Source organism: Drosophila obscura, unplaced genomic scaffold, assembly GCF_018151105.1.
Source record: "Drosophila obscura isolate BZ-5 IFL unplaced genomic scaffold, ASM1815110v1 contig_181, whole genome shotgun sequence".
NCBI lineage: Eukaryota > Metazoa > Arthropoda > Insecta > Diptera > Drosophilidae > Drosophila > Drosophila obscura.
Genome location: NW_024542769.1, coordinates 1,932,283 through 1,949,846, shown reverse-complemented (window position 1 = coordinate 1,949,846; position 17,564 = coordinate 1,932,283). Strand labels below are relative to the sequence as shown.

Sequence of the window (17,564 nt, the reverse complement as noted above, 5' to 3'; positions counted from 1 at the left end):
GCGGCGGCTTCTTTTGGCCTGGAATTTGTGTGCTTCGTTTTCTTTCATTTTTCGGTACCTAAAACATTTTTGCTCTGGCCTTTTTTAAATACGAGTTTCTGCAGTTCTTTTGCGGCATCGTTGTTGCCACTGCCACTGCCACAGCCACTGTCCCAACCCCCCGGTTCTTCCTGCCGCATGCCACACAAATATGGGCCTATGATAACATTGTCTTCTCTTTCGGGGTCTGGCGGGTCTTCGGGTCCGAGGAGTTGGCAGAACGCGTGAAAGTTGTTATGGCACAAAAGGCTCCACCAAAGCCGTTTATCTTCGGCGACTCTTCACTTTCCTCATTCTGTGTGCATGTGTTTGTGTGTATCTGTGTGTGTGTGTGTTTGAGAGTGCTTCAAGTAGTAGCTCAAAACATTATCCATAACACAAGAGTTCCCCCCTGGTTTTTGTTTTTTTTATTTATGCGGAATTCTTCTGCCATTGTCGTGTGTCTTCGAGGAGTCGTCCTTATCGCCGCGATCCCATCGTCCCATCGTCTTTGACTTTGGCCGGAGGTGCAGCCAGGCGTCTGTTTTATCCAATAGAAAATTTGTATATTTTATGAGCAACGTGTCCGTCCATCTACCTGTCTGCCAAGTCTTTTGCTGCTTCAAGATACGAGCTTTACCAACATTTCTTTGATCTAAATCAAAGTGTTCGCTTTGTATATGGTTTATATTTTTGTAGAACCAAAATATCTGACATTATTTAATTCTCTTTGTAGGCTCTAAAATAAGTGAAACAATTGCAAAAAGGTTCACATTTATGTAAGCATCCATATTAATTTTCACAACGATCCCTTGCCAATGATCTACAGAATAACAAATATGCTGAGTTCCCTTATAAAATTCCAATGCAAATGGAAAAATCTATGAATTGTCTGCAACAATTTAAAGGTAAACCAATGTAAATACAACCCCTCTATTATTTAGAAATTCGTTTAAAAATAACTCAGTCCTGATTAAAAATAAATTAGATTAACTTTCGCTTAAGAAAATCGCTTATGTAAAATCTATGGGAATTTTTTTCGTATACTGTCAATGTTGCCTGCCGAAAAAAGATACGAATACGAGAGGGCAAATGTTAGGGCAGGCAGGCCACAGGCCACAACTGAGTTTGGGCTGGAAGGGAAACTTTGCGAGAGATCCCTTCGCACAGCGTCACATTGCCATAAATTCTAGAAAATTACTTGAGACAACACAACTCTGCTGCTGCTCTCTCTCTCACTCTGGCTCTGTCTCTGTCTCTTGGCCTGGAAAAAAGAGACAGGAAACAAGTTTAATAGTTGGCCATGGCTTAGAGCTTAACAAGATTTTTGCGTACTACGCGGAGGATGAGGCTAAGGACTGCCGAAGGAGGGGGGGGTCAGAGTAGGGGAGTGCTGAGTGCTGAAAGCTGATGGCAGAGTGAAGTTTGTCATAAAAAGATTGGCATGCGTGGCTGGAAAATGTGAAAAGTTTTCCGGGGGTGGCCCAAACGACTGGCTAACGACTGTTGCCTGATTACGCATACGCCCCGTTTGCCACAGGAATGTTTTTGGCCAAAGAGCAAGAAAGGAAACGAAACGAAACGATACGAAAGAGAGGATGCAGAGCCTTATGTAAAGCGCATTTGTGTGCTTGGCGTGGGAATCACCGGAGAAGAAATTCGCGACAAAAATCGACCCTCTCGGTTGAGAACTAAATGCGATGCCAGCCAGAGCCAGAGCCGAAACAAAGGAGGCCCAAAAGACGGACGCTGCCGAGTCTGGTGGATGGTGGCATGAATCACCACAGCCCAAAGCCAGAAACCCAGAAGAAGCCAGAAGAGGCGGATGAGGATGAGGAAGGTAAACTGGTTCTGTTGGAATGCAGATAACTTCTTTGCCAGGCCCAGTCCTACTCAGACTAAGCTTCAAGTGCGGCAATTTCATGCCCTGTCCGCTACAGCGAGCTCTCTCTCTCTCTCTCTCTGCATATTAAATATTTAAGGCAAACAGCCAGAGAGATAACCAAAGCGAAAACCGAACTCAATTCGAACTGTGCAACATGCATTGAGGCATTGAGGTTGGACGTTGGATTCTCCAGTTCTCACTAATTTACAGACACACACACATACACTCTCGGAGAGAGTAAGAGAGAGAGAGACAGACAGAAGGCAACCACAAATTTTAATTAACCGAAACAATGGTGCGGCACTGCAACACATCAAAGGGCAACAACATAATCAAAACGCATCCAGAGGAGAGGCTTTATCCTGACCTGACCGCAATGCTCATCCCGCGAGTGACTAAATGACCACGAAATTACAGATGAACGGGGGAGGTCATGGCATGCAGTCCCAGGACCTTATTTGCGTGGAAATGAGTCACCAAATTAGGGCAAATTGATTGAATGTTCAAGGGGTCTTACAGGGGCTCGGACTAGCAGACAGAATTGACGCCAAAGGGGGTGGTACTGATTCCCCTTTGGCGTAGAAATGATTCAACAATCTGCAACCTTGATGTTCCTTTGATAGCCAACAAAACAAATCCCATTTAAGCCACACTGAAGCATTTATTACGCAGCCTTTCAATCGATAGCTGGCACTCTGCACGCTGTTGACGCAAGGCTTTGGGGCAAGGTCGCCTCTGCCAGAGATACATAGCGACATAGCGATAGAGAGATAGAGAGGGAAAGCGCGTCCACAAATGGTGACCAAATGGCAGTTGATGCTGCAACCTTGGGCAGCCTTCCACTGGCGCCAGTAGCTGCAGTTGCGTCATTCCCGCCCCGAGGATTCCCAATGCAGGCCATGACGTCGACGGTGTTGTCATGAAGCTTCGCCTCCCCTGTGAGGCATCAACAGAGCGCCACAGCATACAACCGCCAGCAGTGCATCAGCAACGCTGACATTCCCAGCGGGGAATGAGAAATAGACAAAGTGATAAATGATTCGGGGACAAGTGGGAGAGGGAAAAACTTAGATACTTAATTTATGGCCTGGCCAGATGAGCCTCGTCGCGAGTGCTGTTTAATTGCCTCACGTTATGCAAACCAATGCAATTGATAGGTAAAACAATTGACTGCGACTCACGGTGGGAGTGGGTCTGACTTAAAGATGAAAAATACATGCACGTAATACCCTCCTTTGTGGCACAAAAAGCTAAAAATTAGTACAGAAATTCAGCTTAAAAAGAGGTTATTTAAGGAACTACTTTGTTAAGTTTTTATATCAATTGTATTCACAAATACATATGTCCAATGTTTTCAATCAAAAAACCATTCAAAAATTATCTGAAAAAGTATGCAGCAAAGGATGGCCGAAACATATTCAGGATTATTATTATTGCTTACAAATAGTCGTGTAATAAATTTTCAATTAAAACAGCCTTAAAAAAAACGGATAATTTGATTTATTTTTAATTACTTTTTCCTCTCCAAAAGTTTGTTTACTTTCACAGCAATAAATGTCTGTTCAAATATTAACCTGCAACCAGTATACCCCATAATCGAGCCCCGAGGTGATGGGAAGAGGTGCAGTCATTAAACGAGGCGCCACCGGCAAATGCCATGGCGACAGCCAGTCGATTGATGAACTGCAGCCAACTGGGAATGGGGACTAATAGCAATGTCAATGGAAATGGGGTTGGGGGATGGGTGCTGGGGGCTGGAGGCTGGGTGGGCTAGGCCTGGCGCATTGATTACTCCCGAGTACAAACGAGTATTTGCGGCCGCTTCTGATTGACCGTTTGTGCAAACACACACACAAATACCTGATCAAAAATTGAGTGAAAATTGTATATTTGTTTGCGTTTTAATGCAATTTACTCTCATTGCATTGCAATTTTCACAGCAAATTGCAATTAGTGGCAATTTAAATGCATTTCCTACTAACGCAGCATAAAATTAAATATGAGTCCGGACGGAGGAGGCAACTGGACTGGACCAGACCGGATTGGATTGGATGGAGTGGCGGTGGCTGTGGCCTGTTGACTGGGTAACTGAGTAACTGAGTGACCCACTGGGCAAATACATAGACGAAAACTTCTGCAGTGCCAGCCAATTGCCAGCCCCTCTCAAGTGCGTCTGAGTGAGTCCGAGTCCGAGTCAGAGTCAGAGTCCGAGCTATTTGCTTAATGAAAGTATCGTGAGGCAGAGGCAGAGGCTGAGGCAGAGGCCGAGGCAGAGGCAGGCACTCCCTTCGGACTGGACTGGGAGCAGCGAAAGTAGCGCACTCTCCCAGGCCACTTAATGGCTCTATTTGCCGACAGAGTGACCCACGCCACGCCACGTCGTACCACACCACACCACACACCACTCCACCCACTTGTCAACTGACTTCCCTACCATGACAGTTGTGCAATAGAGCAAAAGGAACAAGTACGAATGCAACAGCGAAATATCTTGACTGTAAGATGCCCCTTCATTTCAAGAGTCATCCAAGGGAAAGAATAATATCTGTAATTGAGCTTCCAAATACACAGAAGATCCAATTAGATTGGGTACATAATTGGCTTATTCCGTTTTTAATTTCTAGAAAAAAGGTAATCATTTTTCGCGTATTAATACATATACCTGTAGTACCTATTGAGACCCAGTTCTTTCAGTTTTCAAAGTCTCCGACAACCAGGTGTTCTTACATACAGTTGGACTTATATCTCTGCCTGTTGCACGTATCCTTTAGGATTCCATACACCCCTGTGGCTCACATGTATACCCTGTATAAAAAAACTGCAACTGGAAAAATTATTGCACTGACCAGAGTGGACACTGCCCACACATTCGGCTGCGACTGCGACTGCGACTGCGTCTGCGGTCTAGTGCCCCATGATTTATCAAACTGAAATCCACACACGAACAGAGAATTTATATGGGGGGAGAAGGGGCGCGGCAATCGACCCACGTAGCTGCCACAGATTTGGCTATATGTGGGCATCCCAGCCCCCAGCCCCCTGCCCCAATCGCAGTCAACCCAATTGATAACGCGTGTGTATATATCGGATAAGTGCTCGTTTCGATAGCAGCCGTCACAATGTTTGACTTTTATGAAATAATTTACTTGCAATTTGCACATGTCAATCCATGGGCATATTTGCCTTACCATTTGCAGCGACTCCGATTGTTGCAACCAGCAACCAGCCAGAAGCAGCGGCAATTAGCGACCGCTTTGCCACCCATGAACGGGAATTGGACATCTCCATAGATCCATGGGTGATCTTTGTGCCTGCAGTCCCCCTGCTCTCCCTCTGACTCTGTCCCATCCCATATTTGTTCCGCATTCTTCAAACGGTTATTAATGTGCATCTGTCGTTGAGCTTTGACTGGAGCTAATGCTGGAGAGCTGGTGGTAGTCAGACGCAACTCCTGTGCATAAACGGCAATGGGATGGGAGTCATTTGCATGGAGACTTTCCAATCAACTCCCATTAGAACGCTCGTCGCAAATCTGAAAGAGAAAAATGAACGATTAGAATTTATTCACATTGTATATGGGAAATAAAAAAGCAGTATATATATACATACTCACATATGTATGTGTACGAGGAAATGCGTCCAACGTTGAGGAAGGCCATTCAACGAAAAGTACCAGAAATCCGTGGAAAAGGATCTTTGTTTTTTGTTCCCACTTAGTAGACTTTAATTCAATTAAATTCCTGGCATTTTTAAACTAATCATTGCATTCGAAAAATTTGTTTTTATTTGCTGCAGAATGTAAAATGTAATGTAAATTCCACATGGGAAATGTAACGAATGCAAAATGTTCCGCCCTCAGATTCCATTCCCCATTGAACCTGCTCATACATATATGTATGTATGTACATATAGTTGTCCCACTTTCTCAAACACAGAATACACAAAAAAACAAACGTACGTACATGCATATGAATGTTTTAATGCTGAGATTCGGCACACGCAAAACAAACCAATAAAATTTGCATTAAAAAACGAATTGAAACCGAACCATTAAAAACTAATGGACTTGAATAATTAAACACCGACCTGCATTTAGTCGCAGTTGTTAATCAGAGCACTCTTTTGGCACAGAGTTTATTAGATCCCTATTCGGACATTCCACGAACAAGCATATACACACACACACACACACACGCAAGCGAGTATTCGTGGCAGCACTGGCGCTCAGCCGCCTGCGGGCCAATGCAGTGCAGCCAAAATAACTTTATCATGCTGGAAACACTTAACACTGCAATTTTATTGTTAATTTACAATCAACTTTACACTTATTTAAGGAGTTTAAGCAAAAATGCGGCTTTAAGCGAGTAATTTAAGAAGCTTTATGCATCATGACGGAAACTAGGGATGTGTTACATTCCAGTATCGTGCCGCTCACAAAACTATCGTCGATCTGGCAACCTTAACAAGCTATAATTAAAAACATTTCAACTTTTTTTTTTACTTAAATTTGCTATAAAAAACTGCAGCTGCTTAGTTAATTAAATTATATTTAAATTCATTACCCTTGTCGGACTCAAAAATTACCAGCAGAACCATCGATAGTTTCATCCAGCTATCGTACAGTCCAAGCAATAAGCTCAACAAATGCAACTCTGCATGGCGTATATTTTTTCTGACGTTTTAATTTCCATCCAAGCACATTACAATTTATTTCGGAGTTTTTCGTAAAAGTAAACTAATTGAAATGAGTAATATTTTGTGTGATGGTCTTTTGGACGGGGAATGCGATTTTAACGGCATTCCGATGCGCGCCTTTGACCCATACGAACACGAACTGAACCCCGACTTTCGTCTAACACGTTTCGGCGATCTGAACGAGCGCAGCCAGAAGACGCCCAAGGACAAGATCTCGGAACTGATGTCGGCCAGCAAATCAAGCGGGGAGCTGGATGCTGCAGGCGAGAAGGAAGCGATGCCGGAACCGCAGCAGCTACTCCCCGGACTGGACATCACCGGCCATGGCTCGATTGTGCTGAAGCAAATGCCAATGTTCGGCAACCTCCATCTGGTGCAGACCACCGACTTTTGCTACCCGATCATCGACGATCCCTACCTAATGGGCAAGATAGCGTGCGCCAATGTGCTCGGGGATATGTACGCCAAGGGCGTTGTGGCCTGCGACAACATGCTGATGCTGCTGGCCGTGAGCACGCTCATGACGGAGAAGGAGCGCGACACCATACTGCCGATGATGATGCGTGGCTTTAAGGAGTGCGCCATGAAGGCGGGTACCAATGTTACTGGCGGCCAGAGCGTGGTCAATCGCTGGTGCATCATTGGCGGCGTGGCCACGTCTGTCTGCCAGGAGATCGAGATCATTCAGCCGCACAACGCTGTACCGGGCGATGTCCTGCTGCTGACCAAGCCACTGGGCACACACGTGGCCCTGAATGTGCACAAGTGGATGACTTCTCAGGGCGAGAGATGGCAGTACCTGAAGGGCAACTTCAGCGAGGAGGATGTAGCCAAGGCTTTTAACATGGCTGTGAGATCGATGTGTCGCCTCAATCGCACCACCGCTCAACTGATGCACAAATATGGCGCTCATGGGGCCATCGCCATTGCTGAACACGGAATCCTGGGCCATGCCGAGGCCCTGGCCGCTCGACAGCAGCGGGATGTGGCTTTCTCCATCTACAACATGCCGGTGATCGACAAGATGGCATCGGTGGCTACCAACTGCGGCGACGGCTTCCAACTGATGCGTGGACGTGCCCCCGAGCATTCCGGAGGTCTGCTCATCTGCATGCCGCGTGAGGAGGCCACCGAATTCTGCAAGGAAATCATCAAAGTGGAAGGACCCAACGCTCGCTCCTGGATCATTGGCATCGTGGAGAAGGGGGACAAGACTGTCAATTTCGTAAAGCCACGCGTCCTCGATGTTAATATATAAGCGAAGTTCCTTTTTTTTTACAACATTTATACAAACATTTTACACATTTAAATGCCATAAAGATAATCCGTTTCCGGATTGCGCATTTATTAAACACAAATTGGAATGGGAATTGGAATTGGAATTGGAATACTTATGTATGTATAATACGCAAAGCAGCAGCCGCAGCTTAAAGCTTCGGCATTACGATGAAATCGTTCAAATCCAGTAAACCCGAATTGACAACAATTTTTAAAGCCGATTAATATGTGGAGCGGAGCAGTCGGTGCATAAACATTAAGAGACACATTTGTTTATCTGGCCACAGGCTGTCGCACAGGGGGTGACCTTTTTATTTTATTTTCATTATGGAAATTTAACAGCAAATTAAACAACATTTCAATCAAGAGGCAGACCAAACCAAACGCTTGTTTGTGTGGGTTAAATTTTTATGAATGCCCCGTAAAGTTAACACGTAAATGAACGCTGTACGTTAGATGGCTAGTGGGGGGGCTGGGTTGGGTTGGGTCAGGTCACAGGTCAAGGAAGGGCAGCAGCGAATCTGCGCATAAGTATGTCACTCAGCCTGGTGTGCGTGTGTGTGTGTGTGTGTCTGGTGACAGGAGGCGTTGACAGTTGTTCTTTTGCCTGCTGCACCGCTCGGCATGTGACGCATTTACCACGGCGGCGCTTCATTATGCAGGCATCCTCATCCCCGCTGCCCGACTCTGTACCGAGTACGAGTATTCTCTGGCTTTTCATCGAGCTTTCGTTTCTTCCTTGCATCGCCTGCACATGCCACTGCCATTCTGCCACTCTTCCTGCCCTGCCCTGCGCTGCTGCATTCTTGTGGGGCCCTAACAATGCGGCATTATGTAATAATGGTTACACATACGTATACGTATGTGTGTGTGTGTATGGCACCGCATTGACCTCATCGCATGGCTGTGTCAAAATTGTTCGACAATCTCACATGTACTTGAACTGTCAACCTGTGTGCGTGTGGGTGGGTGGACGGTGGTTCGTAGTGTTTCTCCCTGCCTGCCTGCCTGCCTGCCAGCCACGAAATGTTGTTTCTTGTTGTTTTCTCTCTTCACGTGTTTGTGGGGATGGGGTGGGGCGGTGTTGGGGCTAGGATTACATATCGAGCGGTTTTTGTAAATTTCCAGCATATTTTATAATTGCATGTCACGTTCTCGATGGGTCGGCCAAGTTTGTTTTGTTTTGGTTTTTTGTTTGTTGCTGCTGTCTTTGTTTGTTTAAACGGCGCTTTGAACTTGATGCGATTTTTGCATATTTAAAATTTAAAATTCATATCTATGCTGCATGGGGGATGGCGGTACTTGGAATAGATTTTAAGATAGTAGAATATTAAATAAAAGCTGCAATTCATTGGATCAATTGGGACACAAAAATAAGCTCTATTAAGCACTAGGGTGGATCGAGAGTTTCTTTTATTTAATTTAATTAACAGCTGATGGTTACAAGAGTTAAATGTATATTTTAAATTGATATAAAAAAAAAACAGAAACATATTCTATGTTACAATGTATGTTGAAGGTAAAAGATCTAAGACACTTTCCAATGCAGGAAAACAAAACCAGTGGATGCCATACAATTTCACAAATGGCGGGGAACTTTTTCTTTAAGCCCAAGTAATAACGAATCGATGTAATGAATCTTGCCTGGTAGGAGCTTGTATCGTATATAGTATATAGATATTTAGCAGTTCTGTTTGTGGGATACAATTATTTGCGATTTAAGCTTGGTATTAACTTGGTTATTTAATTGACCAGACAAAGCACTTGACTGCATTGCCGACACACATGTCTGTGTGTCAACACAGGTGGCTCAAACCTCAACCAAACCTTTTCAACAAGCCGCAGCTCCAATTTTCAGATTTTTTATAATTGCTGATATTCTATTGCTTCTTTTGAAAATAAAGAAATCTCATATCATTACAAATAAAAAAAAAACGAGAAGGAACGTGCGAGTCGCTTCTGGGGACGCGACTCTACTTATACCCGTACTCAGTCAGTATATACATTTTTGATCTTATGATTTTTTTGAATTAAAAAAAAAAATTTACATTTTACATTTTTTGCTACATCTGATATCTACATCTACACTACAATGTATATTCTACATCTAACATGTACATTGTACATGTACATGTTCCATTTAGATTCTACATCTCCTCCGCTAGGGGTTGCTCGCGCACTGAACGCGGCAGAGTGTGCGAGCGAGAAGGAAAATGAGTTGCGTTGTCGTTTGCGGGAGGTGGGACAGGGGAAGCAACTGAAAATTAATTTCTTCATTCTGGCTAAAATTATTATCCGATCTGATTTAGATTCGGCAATCTGGTAGATATGGGCATTCTCTACGATACTGCGTTTTTAGTTTTATCATATCTTTAAAAATGTGCCTGCCACAGATTTTCGTCCTTTGTGTGGGCGGAAGGGGGCGGGGCGAAATTTTGAAATATACTTGAAATACAGTGTGATATCACGTGAGTCTGGAAACCAAATTTGGTTGCCCTAGCTCTTATAGTCTCTGAGATCTAGGCGCTCAACAAGACGGACAGACAGACAGACAGACATGGCTCTATCGACTCGGCTATTGATGCTGATCAAGAATATATATACTTTATGGGGTCGGAAACGTTTCCTTCTCTGCGTTACACACATCCACTTTTACCACAAATCTAATATACTCCTTAACTCTTTTTTGAGTACGGGTATAAAAACGAATTTCTAAAAGAATTTCTAACATATCTATTATGTTAATATGTACAAAAAAACAATAAATATATCAATTTTTTAATTGTAAAAATAAATTAATAATTTTATAAATATTTTATAATGTATATTCATATTTATATATATATATATGTATAATTAAATGAAATTTCTCACTTTAAACATGAAATTTTCAATTCGATTTTTCCCAATTGTGGACAATCGGTATTGGAATTATAAAAATCTGGAGCTCACTTTTAACGCAGAAATGGGACGCTCGTAATATCCAAAAGTTTCGGCTTCGATCAACGTCTCCTCTTGACTTATCGATAGTTATTATATTACATTGGTATCTCCACTGTTTATATCGACTTAGTGCATATTATTTATTTATTATTATGATTATTCCCTACATAGTTACATAGTTACAGTGCTACAATTATATTGCTAAATAAAATACTTTCCAATGAATGCTATTCAGTTCTTCCTCGAAAATAACAATAGAACAAGTACATGCATACATACAATATATTTATAAGGTTAATTCCATATTGAAGGCAAAATAAACTAAATAAACAGCATTGGATTCCGTACTGCTTCTGGCAGTGGAGCCAATTAGCCCCAAAATTAATGTATAAACAAAATAATACGCGACTCTCTGGTTTGGTCATCGGGAATTGTTTGGGCAGCCTAACCTGCCACGATAAGTGCCTAAGCAGAGAAATAAATTAATTCCAGTCGCTGGCGGCCACACCGCAGGTGGCAGCCCCCTTACTGTGGGCCTATGTTGGTAGTGGGTTATGGCCCCCGGGCAGGCGCCAGGCTGCAGTTTTGGCCACCAGCCCGTACCAAAAACAAATGGAAATAGAACTTTAATTAAAAGCGGTGGGAGCCAGCGGCAAACAGCAGTGGGTTACGAAGGGGGCAGCGGCAAAGTGAAATAAGCCAACAGTCTAATAGTGAAAATAGTTCCTCACATAGAAATATGCAGAATTACTAATACACTGAGAGAAAGAGAAGGGCATTGCACTTAAATGTATTCTAGGGTGATAATTCTTTGGGCTTACATCACCCACATATTGCACATTTCGTGTGTTTTTTCACACTTCTCAGGGGTGTTTCTCTCAGTGTTTTGTACACGATATGATTGTCTGTACAGGGCAAACAGCGGGTGCCTCTCTGCTATTTAAAGTCTATTTGCAGTTGGCCTCATAGCGGGGGAAGCGAAAAGAGCTTGAGCTCACAGAACACCAGCACTGGCAGGCACGGATAGAGCATCTTCGGCAGTGTAGACGATGCTGACGACGCTTTAAGCTGTTCAACATTCAGATGAGATGATATGTCAGACTTTTGACTGGCCTTAGCACGCTCCAAATGGCCTCAGGCTCCGACTGGCTCTGTTGTCAACCGGCAAACACTTGTCTGGCATTAAAGCAGGGCTCGCTTCTTCTCTTCCTGGCTAGAACTACCACTACCAATCACAACAAGCCTGCTAAACAACTTACCCTGCAATGCGCGCCGCTTGGCAAACATAATGCAAATGACAGGTGAAAGGATATGCTACTGCCACTCGGCACAGCACTTTTACTTTAAGATTATGTCTCTGGCACTCATCGCACTGGGTTTTGGGTCACATCTGGATCTGGTGGCTGGCGGCTGGTGGCTGGACCCTGCAATTTAATTAGTATAGTAGTAAGACTTCCTCGGTACTCGGCACTCGAGACTCAGAATCAGTCCCGGGCTGTGGTTGGATTCTATTAGGGAGAAGATAATTAATTATAATTATCAGTGCTAAGTGCAGCCCCATTATACTCAACGCCCGGCCTGGATGATAATGATGGCGCTGACGATGATGCAGATGATGACGTTGATGAGCAGCAGAGGCCCTAGAACGACAACAAACTACTCTCTTAGATGAGTGATGGGAGGCCCAGTTGGCTGTGCCATATGGGGCATGGGTAGCGGCTGAAATGTGCAGGCTGTGGGCTTTTCTAAACAGCTTCATTTAGGTTGAATAGAATGTAGCATTTTCCTTAAAGAGAGATTGAAAAATCTCACACAAATATTTTATTTTAATTATTCAGAATCTTTCGGATTTTGCCTAAGTGTTTCTATAATTTAGTTTTTCTTAAATATATACTTTCCGCAGCAACATAAATCTAAACGATAACGTTTAGGGAAGAGCACGCCCACACAAAGATTATCTCTTTGTCATGTATATACATACATCTGATAGATACAAATTGTATATATGTAGTTACTCGTACGTGGCGCGGCTAGGCCTAAAATAAAATTTACCTCACATTTAACGCAATTTTTGCGGTTTTTTCTTTGGTGATTTCTTTTTAATTTCTTTTTTCTTTTTGCTTTAAAGCAATCATGAAGATTCCCATGGAGGACCACAGAAATGTACCACATCACATCGGGTCCATCAAAATCAAACTATGCAAGTCACCTCATCGTGTGGCATGCCTCCTGTGCCTCCAATGCTATCCAATCAATTGCACATTGTGCACGTAGAGGAGTACCCGTACCCCCGTGCGTGTTTGGTAGCTGAGGTTTGGGGCTCGGTTTTGGGGGCGTGTGAAATCGAAACCATTGAAATTGAAAACTGAAAACACTGAATGAAAAGTTTTGCGGGGGGCCAACAGCCACAGCCACAGCCTTGGAATTGAATTGAATTTTTCGGTGGCATGCCAGGCCAAACTATGGGCCAGGAACTTTTGCGACCCCCATGTGGCCCATGTAACTGACCCACCACACACAGCGTGAGGGGGAAATGTCTGCAAAAAATTTTTCCTGGCATGTGGAAAAAAAAAGGTGGCAGCAGAGGGAAATTTTGTGAAAGTTTTTGAGCCGAAAAAAAAAAACTACCGAGCACACTTCATAATTGTATGCGAGAGTTCTCTGTGAAAGTTTCCACTCTGTGTGGGGCCAGCAAAAGTTTCAAGGTGCAAGTGGCAAGTGGCAACGAGGCGTATGCGTCATAAATGCCATAACACTGAGACCACATTGTGGCCAGGACCTGGGCCTGTGCCTGGGAATGGGATGTGAAGCATCTGCGCACAGAAAAATCGATTAAACTTGCATGTGGTTCATTAGGCCATGTCCCAATTGAATGGGAATCAGTTGGGGGATTCGCAGGATCAAAGATGCGAGTGCTCATGCAATTTCTGTTCAATCTGTGGAGTGCACTCAAAGAACTTAAAGCTCTCCTCTTGTTAGTATCAGTATAGCTTTATAATCATTATATATCTTTAGAGCACAGAGTAAACTTACTGCCTGGCTAGCAAGATAATAATACGTTTGCGCTTTATTTGGTTGCACTTTATTGCATGATAGAAAACATTTATGTCAGCAATTGTCCGTTGAGAGTCAACGAAGTGACACCCGCTGAGCATCTGGCCTGCGTTTGGGTGGTGCACGTCTGTGTCGTACTGTCAAAGTAGGTGGAGCCCGCGCAGGTGTAGATTGCTCCATACCAAACACCCGCATACGTATAGCAGGATACATATCTAGGAAATAGGTAGCATATTTTAGCAACTCAGTGAAGATTGAGGGATGTATCTCCTATACTTACTGCCTGCAGGTGGTTGTGGCATCAATGCCATAGGGATAGCGTCCGCGCTGCTGCAGGCTGCGGCAATACTGGGTGGGATCTGTTATGGACGTGCCTGTGCCGCCGCCAGATGAATTGGTGGCACAGCTTGCCGGATAGGTGGCGGAGCTGCCACAGATATCGGCATTCTCCAAGCTGCACACCAAACTGGTGCCGCAGGATCCCACAATCGATGCACTCGGCGTTTCCTGGCCCAGACACAAGGCGAATTGCGATGAGCTGATGCACGCAAAGCGCTTGTCCGAGCTGCATTTATTGCAATTCACACAAGCCCCTAATGACTCGTCCGGACTGCAAACGGCATCGCTTGCGCTACAAAAGTAGTTGGTAGGACAACTCGTCACGGGTCCAAGGGGCACATGAGCGACTGAGCAAATCTGATACTCCGTGGCCGATACGCACGCCACATTGGCAGTGCCCGTACAGACATTGCACTCGGCCCAACAGCCCAGGACTCCAATGCCCAGCAAGATCAGCAGGCGCAGCATCTTCGAGTGGAACTGGGGCTCACATTTGCCCTGCACCTGAATTTATTCATTCAGTTTTATCTCATGAAAGTTGCGCTATATTGGCCTGGATTATATTGCCTCGTAAAGATTAAAGAAACTTGAAGACTTCCACCAGCAAGAGCAACAGCAACAGAAGGGTTGAGTAAATCAGCTGACAGGCAATAAGGTTTGTAAAAATATTTGAAATGCAAAAAAAAGGTACTACTGCTAGGTGGCATCCAATAAATTTGTATCCACACACGAAATATAATTCATAATTAAACTAAATAAATTCAACAATTAACTTAAATATATTTCATATATAAAATAAATATGTTTTATATTTCAATTGTATATTTTCATATTTAACAAAGCCTTTTTGTTAAATTTATGTTTAAATAAATGTGAATTCTATTTAATTTCACTATGTTTGGATGATATCAAGAGCTGAATATTTAATTTAAAGTACTGCTACGAAGAATATGTTACGTAGCATTTGTATTAAACAGAAGAACCGATTCTTAATTCTTAATTAAACTAAGATTAAAGATCTGCTTTATTTTTCATTCTTTGTTAATTTCAATTTCCTTCAGTGACAGCTGACTGACTATTCATTCTTTAAATACCAATTAGTAGTTACCACTAAGGTGTAAACAAATAAATCTCTACAGATAAGTTGAATAAAATACACAAATTATATATTACAGTAGATGCAGATTGCTGAGACTTAAAGTTGCGACTCCATCCGAGCATCTGGGTGGCAATTTGGTGGTGCAGTACTTTGTCAAGCTGTCGTAATAGGTAAGACCTGGACAATCGTTGAGGGCTCCTTTCCAAACGGTGCCATTGACGGAGCAAGAGATGTATCTGCAAAACAATACCCAAATAATATACCATGATGTGTAGTAGTTCGGCATACGAGTACTCACTGCCTGCAGGTGGTGTCCGGATCGATGCCATAGGGAAACTTTCCAGTCGTCTGAATGATGCCGCAGTAGGCAGTGGGAGCTAGTCCAATGGGGTCCACACCACCTGGACTCGTATCGCTGCCAGCGGGACAAGTGGCCTGGGCTGCGGAAGTGGCATTGGCACAGATATACGGACTGGTCAGATCGCACACATGCTCCGAGCCGCAGCTGCCGACGAGCATCGATGGTGAGTCCGTTCCCAGGCACAGGGCATATGTGCGTTCGGAGAGGCAAGCAAAGTACTGACTCTCACTGCACGAACCGCAATTGCAGGCTCTGAGGGCCACGTTCTTGCTACAAATCGTGGTGCTCGCGGTGCAATAGTAGCCCGGGGGACAGGAGTAGACAGGTTGAATGGGCACATTGTCATCCGAGCAGAACTGGAACGTTGTGTTCGATGCACAGGCCACGCTGCTATCGGTCGCACAGACATTACAGTCGGCCTGAGAGCCCAGGATGTAGATCGATCCCAGAGCCAGTCCGGCAGCCAGCAAGATCAGCAAGCGCAGCATCTTGAAATGCAACTGACTTTGCCATTGCAAGGTGCGCCAGGCTATATGAATTCAATCTAATCTCTTATCTTATCCGAGAAAACTAGAGCACACTAATTGCAAAGGGATTTCAGATGAACTAAATGTACATACTAGGTACTTATGTATGAGCCATTTCCATGGCTAGATCTTGCACAATGCATGATCTTTGGAAAGGAAAGTGCCTGTCACTTGTACCTTTATATATATATCAGAGTAATCCAATAAAGGTCACGTGTTTCTGCAAGTCACATGTGTGGGTTGTATGAATTTATAATCTCTGAATCTTGGATCTCCTCTTTCCTTGTTCCAGATTCTGTCTGCCTAAATCATTTGCTGCTCTTATAAGCTGAATAAAAGTTATTGCTTAATTTTTGAAGAGGAGCAACAATGTGCATATGTACATATGTATATATCTTTTTCACATATTTTAATGGACATAATTCTTTAAAGATGCATCATATGATCCAGGTAAAAGCATCACACACAATTGGAAGGTATCGTTCCGCATGCGGAGGTGATGCTACTGAAATACGGTTTAGTTGAAGGGCATTTCCAGACATTTCCCGACCAGACATTACCCCGATAGAAGCAAATGACATAGCTGGAATATAATCAGAAATATTGCTATATATTTTAGGAGAATACAACTAGAAATCTCACCTCCGGCAGCTGGTATCATTCGGATTGGTATAGCGACCCGTGGAGGCTTTGACTTGACACATATCAATGATTGCTGGATCCACAGGGATTGAAGTACTAGCAGTACTGGTCGTAGACTCTGTGGTGCTGGTGGAGCTCTCTGTGGAGCTCTCTGTGGAGCTCTCTGTGGTGCTCTCTGTGGTGCTGGTGGAGCTCTCTGTAGTGCTGCTCGAGGTCTCTATAGTGTTTGTGGTGCTCTCTGTGCTCCTAGTTGTGGACTCTGAAGTGCTCTCGGAGGTGCTACTGGAGGGATCTGCGCTGCAAGCAGCGAGTTCAGAATTACTCTGACAAACTTTGTCCTTTTCCGTGCAATAATAACCGTCGGGACAGTTGTTTGAGATCCCAATGGTCAATGCTTCTTCACAAAACATGAAAGCAGTTTCCGATACACAGACAGTATTGGTCTCGTTAGAACAGACATTGCAGGCGGCCCGACAGCCGAGTATGCCCATTACCAGGCAGAGCAGAATCCGCAGCATCTTCAAAAGTGACTGAGGCAGTCTATGAACTGCAACAAGCTTTAAGTAGCAGCTCCAAGATAACAATGCTTAGCGGCATTAGCGAAAAGCAAACAGAGCGATTCACTTGGAGGCACAGCAGGCCATGAGAATTCGCAACTGCCCCAAAGTATGCAACGGGTTTGATGCAACAAAATGCTGCACAACTTATCTAAATTGAGTCTTG

General features: G+C 43.9%; 4 protein-coding genes across 4 annotated transcripts; 1 reads left to right on the top strand and 3 right to left on the bottom strand.

Moving 5' to 3' along the window:
• The first annotated feature begins 6,548 nt into the window (after positions 1 to 6,548).
• Positions 6,549 to 7,962, top strand: LOC111067848 (inactive selenide, water dikinase-like protein). Its single transcript, XM_022357171.2, has one exon. It carries the CDS (start codon positions 6,648 to 6,650, stop codon positions 7,854 to 7,856), a length of 1,209 nt encoding a protein of 402 aa, XP_022212863.2. The 5' UTR covers positions 6,549 to 6,647; the 3' UTR covers positions 7,857 to 7,962.
• A 5,900-nt stretch (positions 7,963 to 13,862) lies between these two features.
• On the bottom strand, positions 13,863 to 14,703 carry LOC111067852. Its single transcript, XM_022357177.2, has 2 exons — positions 14,154 to 14,703; positions 13,863 to 14,088 (listed from the first exon to the last, which is right to left on the bottom strand). Exons 1-2 carry the CDS (start codon positions 14,678 to 14,680, stop codon positions 13,923 to 13,925), a joined length of 693 nt encoding a protein of 230 aa, XP_022212869.1. The 5' UTR covers positions 14,681 to 14,703; the 3' UTR covers positions 13,863 to 13,922.
• Positions 14,704 to 15,205: 502 nt separating this feature from the next.
• LOC111067851 lies at positions 15,206 to 16,192 on the bottom strand. Its single transcript, XM_022357176.2, has 2 exons — positions 15,610 to 16,192; positions 15,206 to 15,547 (listed from the first exon to the last, which is right to left on the bottom strand). The coding sequence occupies exons 1-2, from the start codon at positions 16,158 to 16,160 to the stop codon at positions 15,382 to 15,384; spliced, it is 717 nt and encodes a 238-aa protein (XP_022212868.2). The 5' UTR covers positions 16,161 to 16,192; the 3' UTR covers positions 15,206 to 15,381.
• Positions 16,193 to 16,441: 249 nt separating this feature from the next.
• On the bottom strand, positions 16,442 to 17,359 carry LOC111067853 (bypass of stop codon protein 1). The gene is made up of 2 exons (XM_022357178.2): positions 16,842 to 17,359; positions 16,442 to 16,782 (listed from the first exon to the last, which is right to left on the bottom strand). Exons 1-2 carry the CDS (start codon positions 17,357 to 17,359, stop codon positions 16,659 to 16,661), a joined length of 642 nt encoding a protein of 213 aa, XP_022212870.2. The 3' UTR covers positions 16,442 to 16,658.
• Between the last annotated feature and the right edge of the window lie 205 nt (positions 17,360 to 17,564).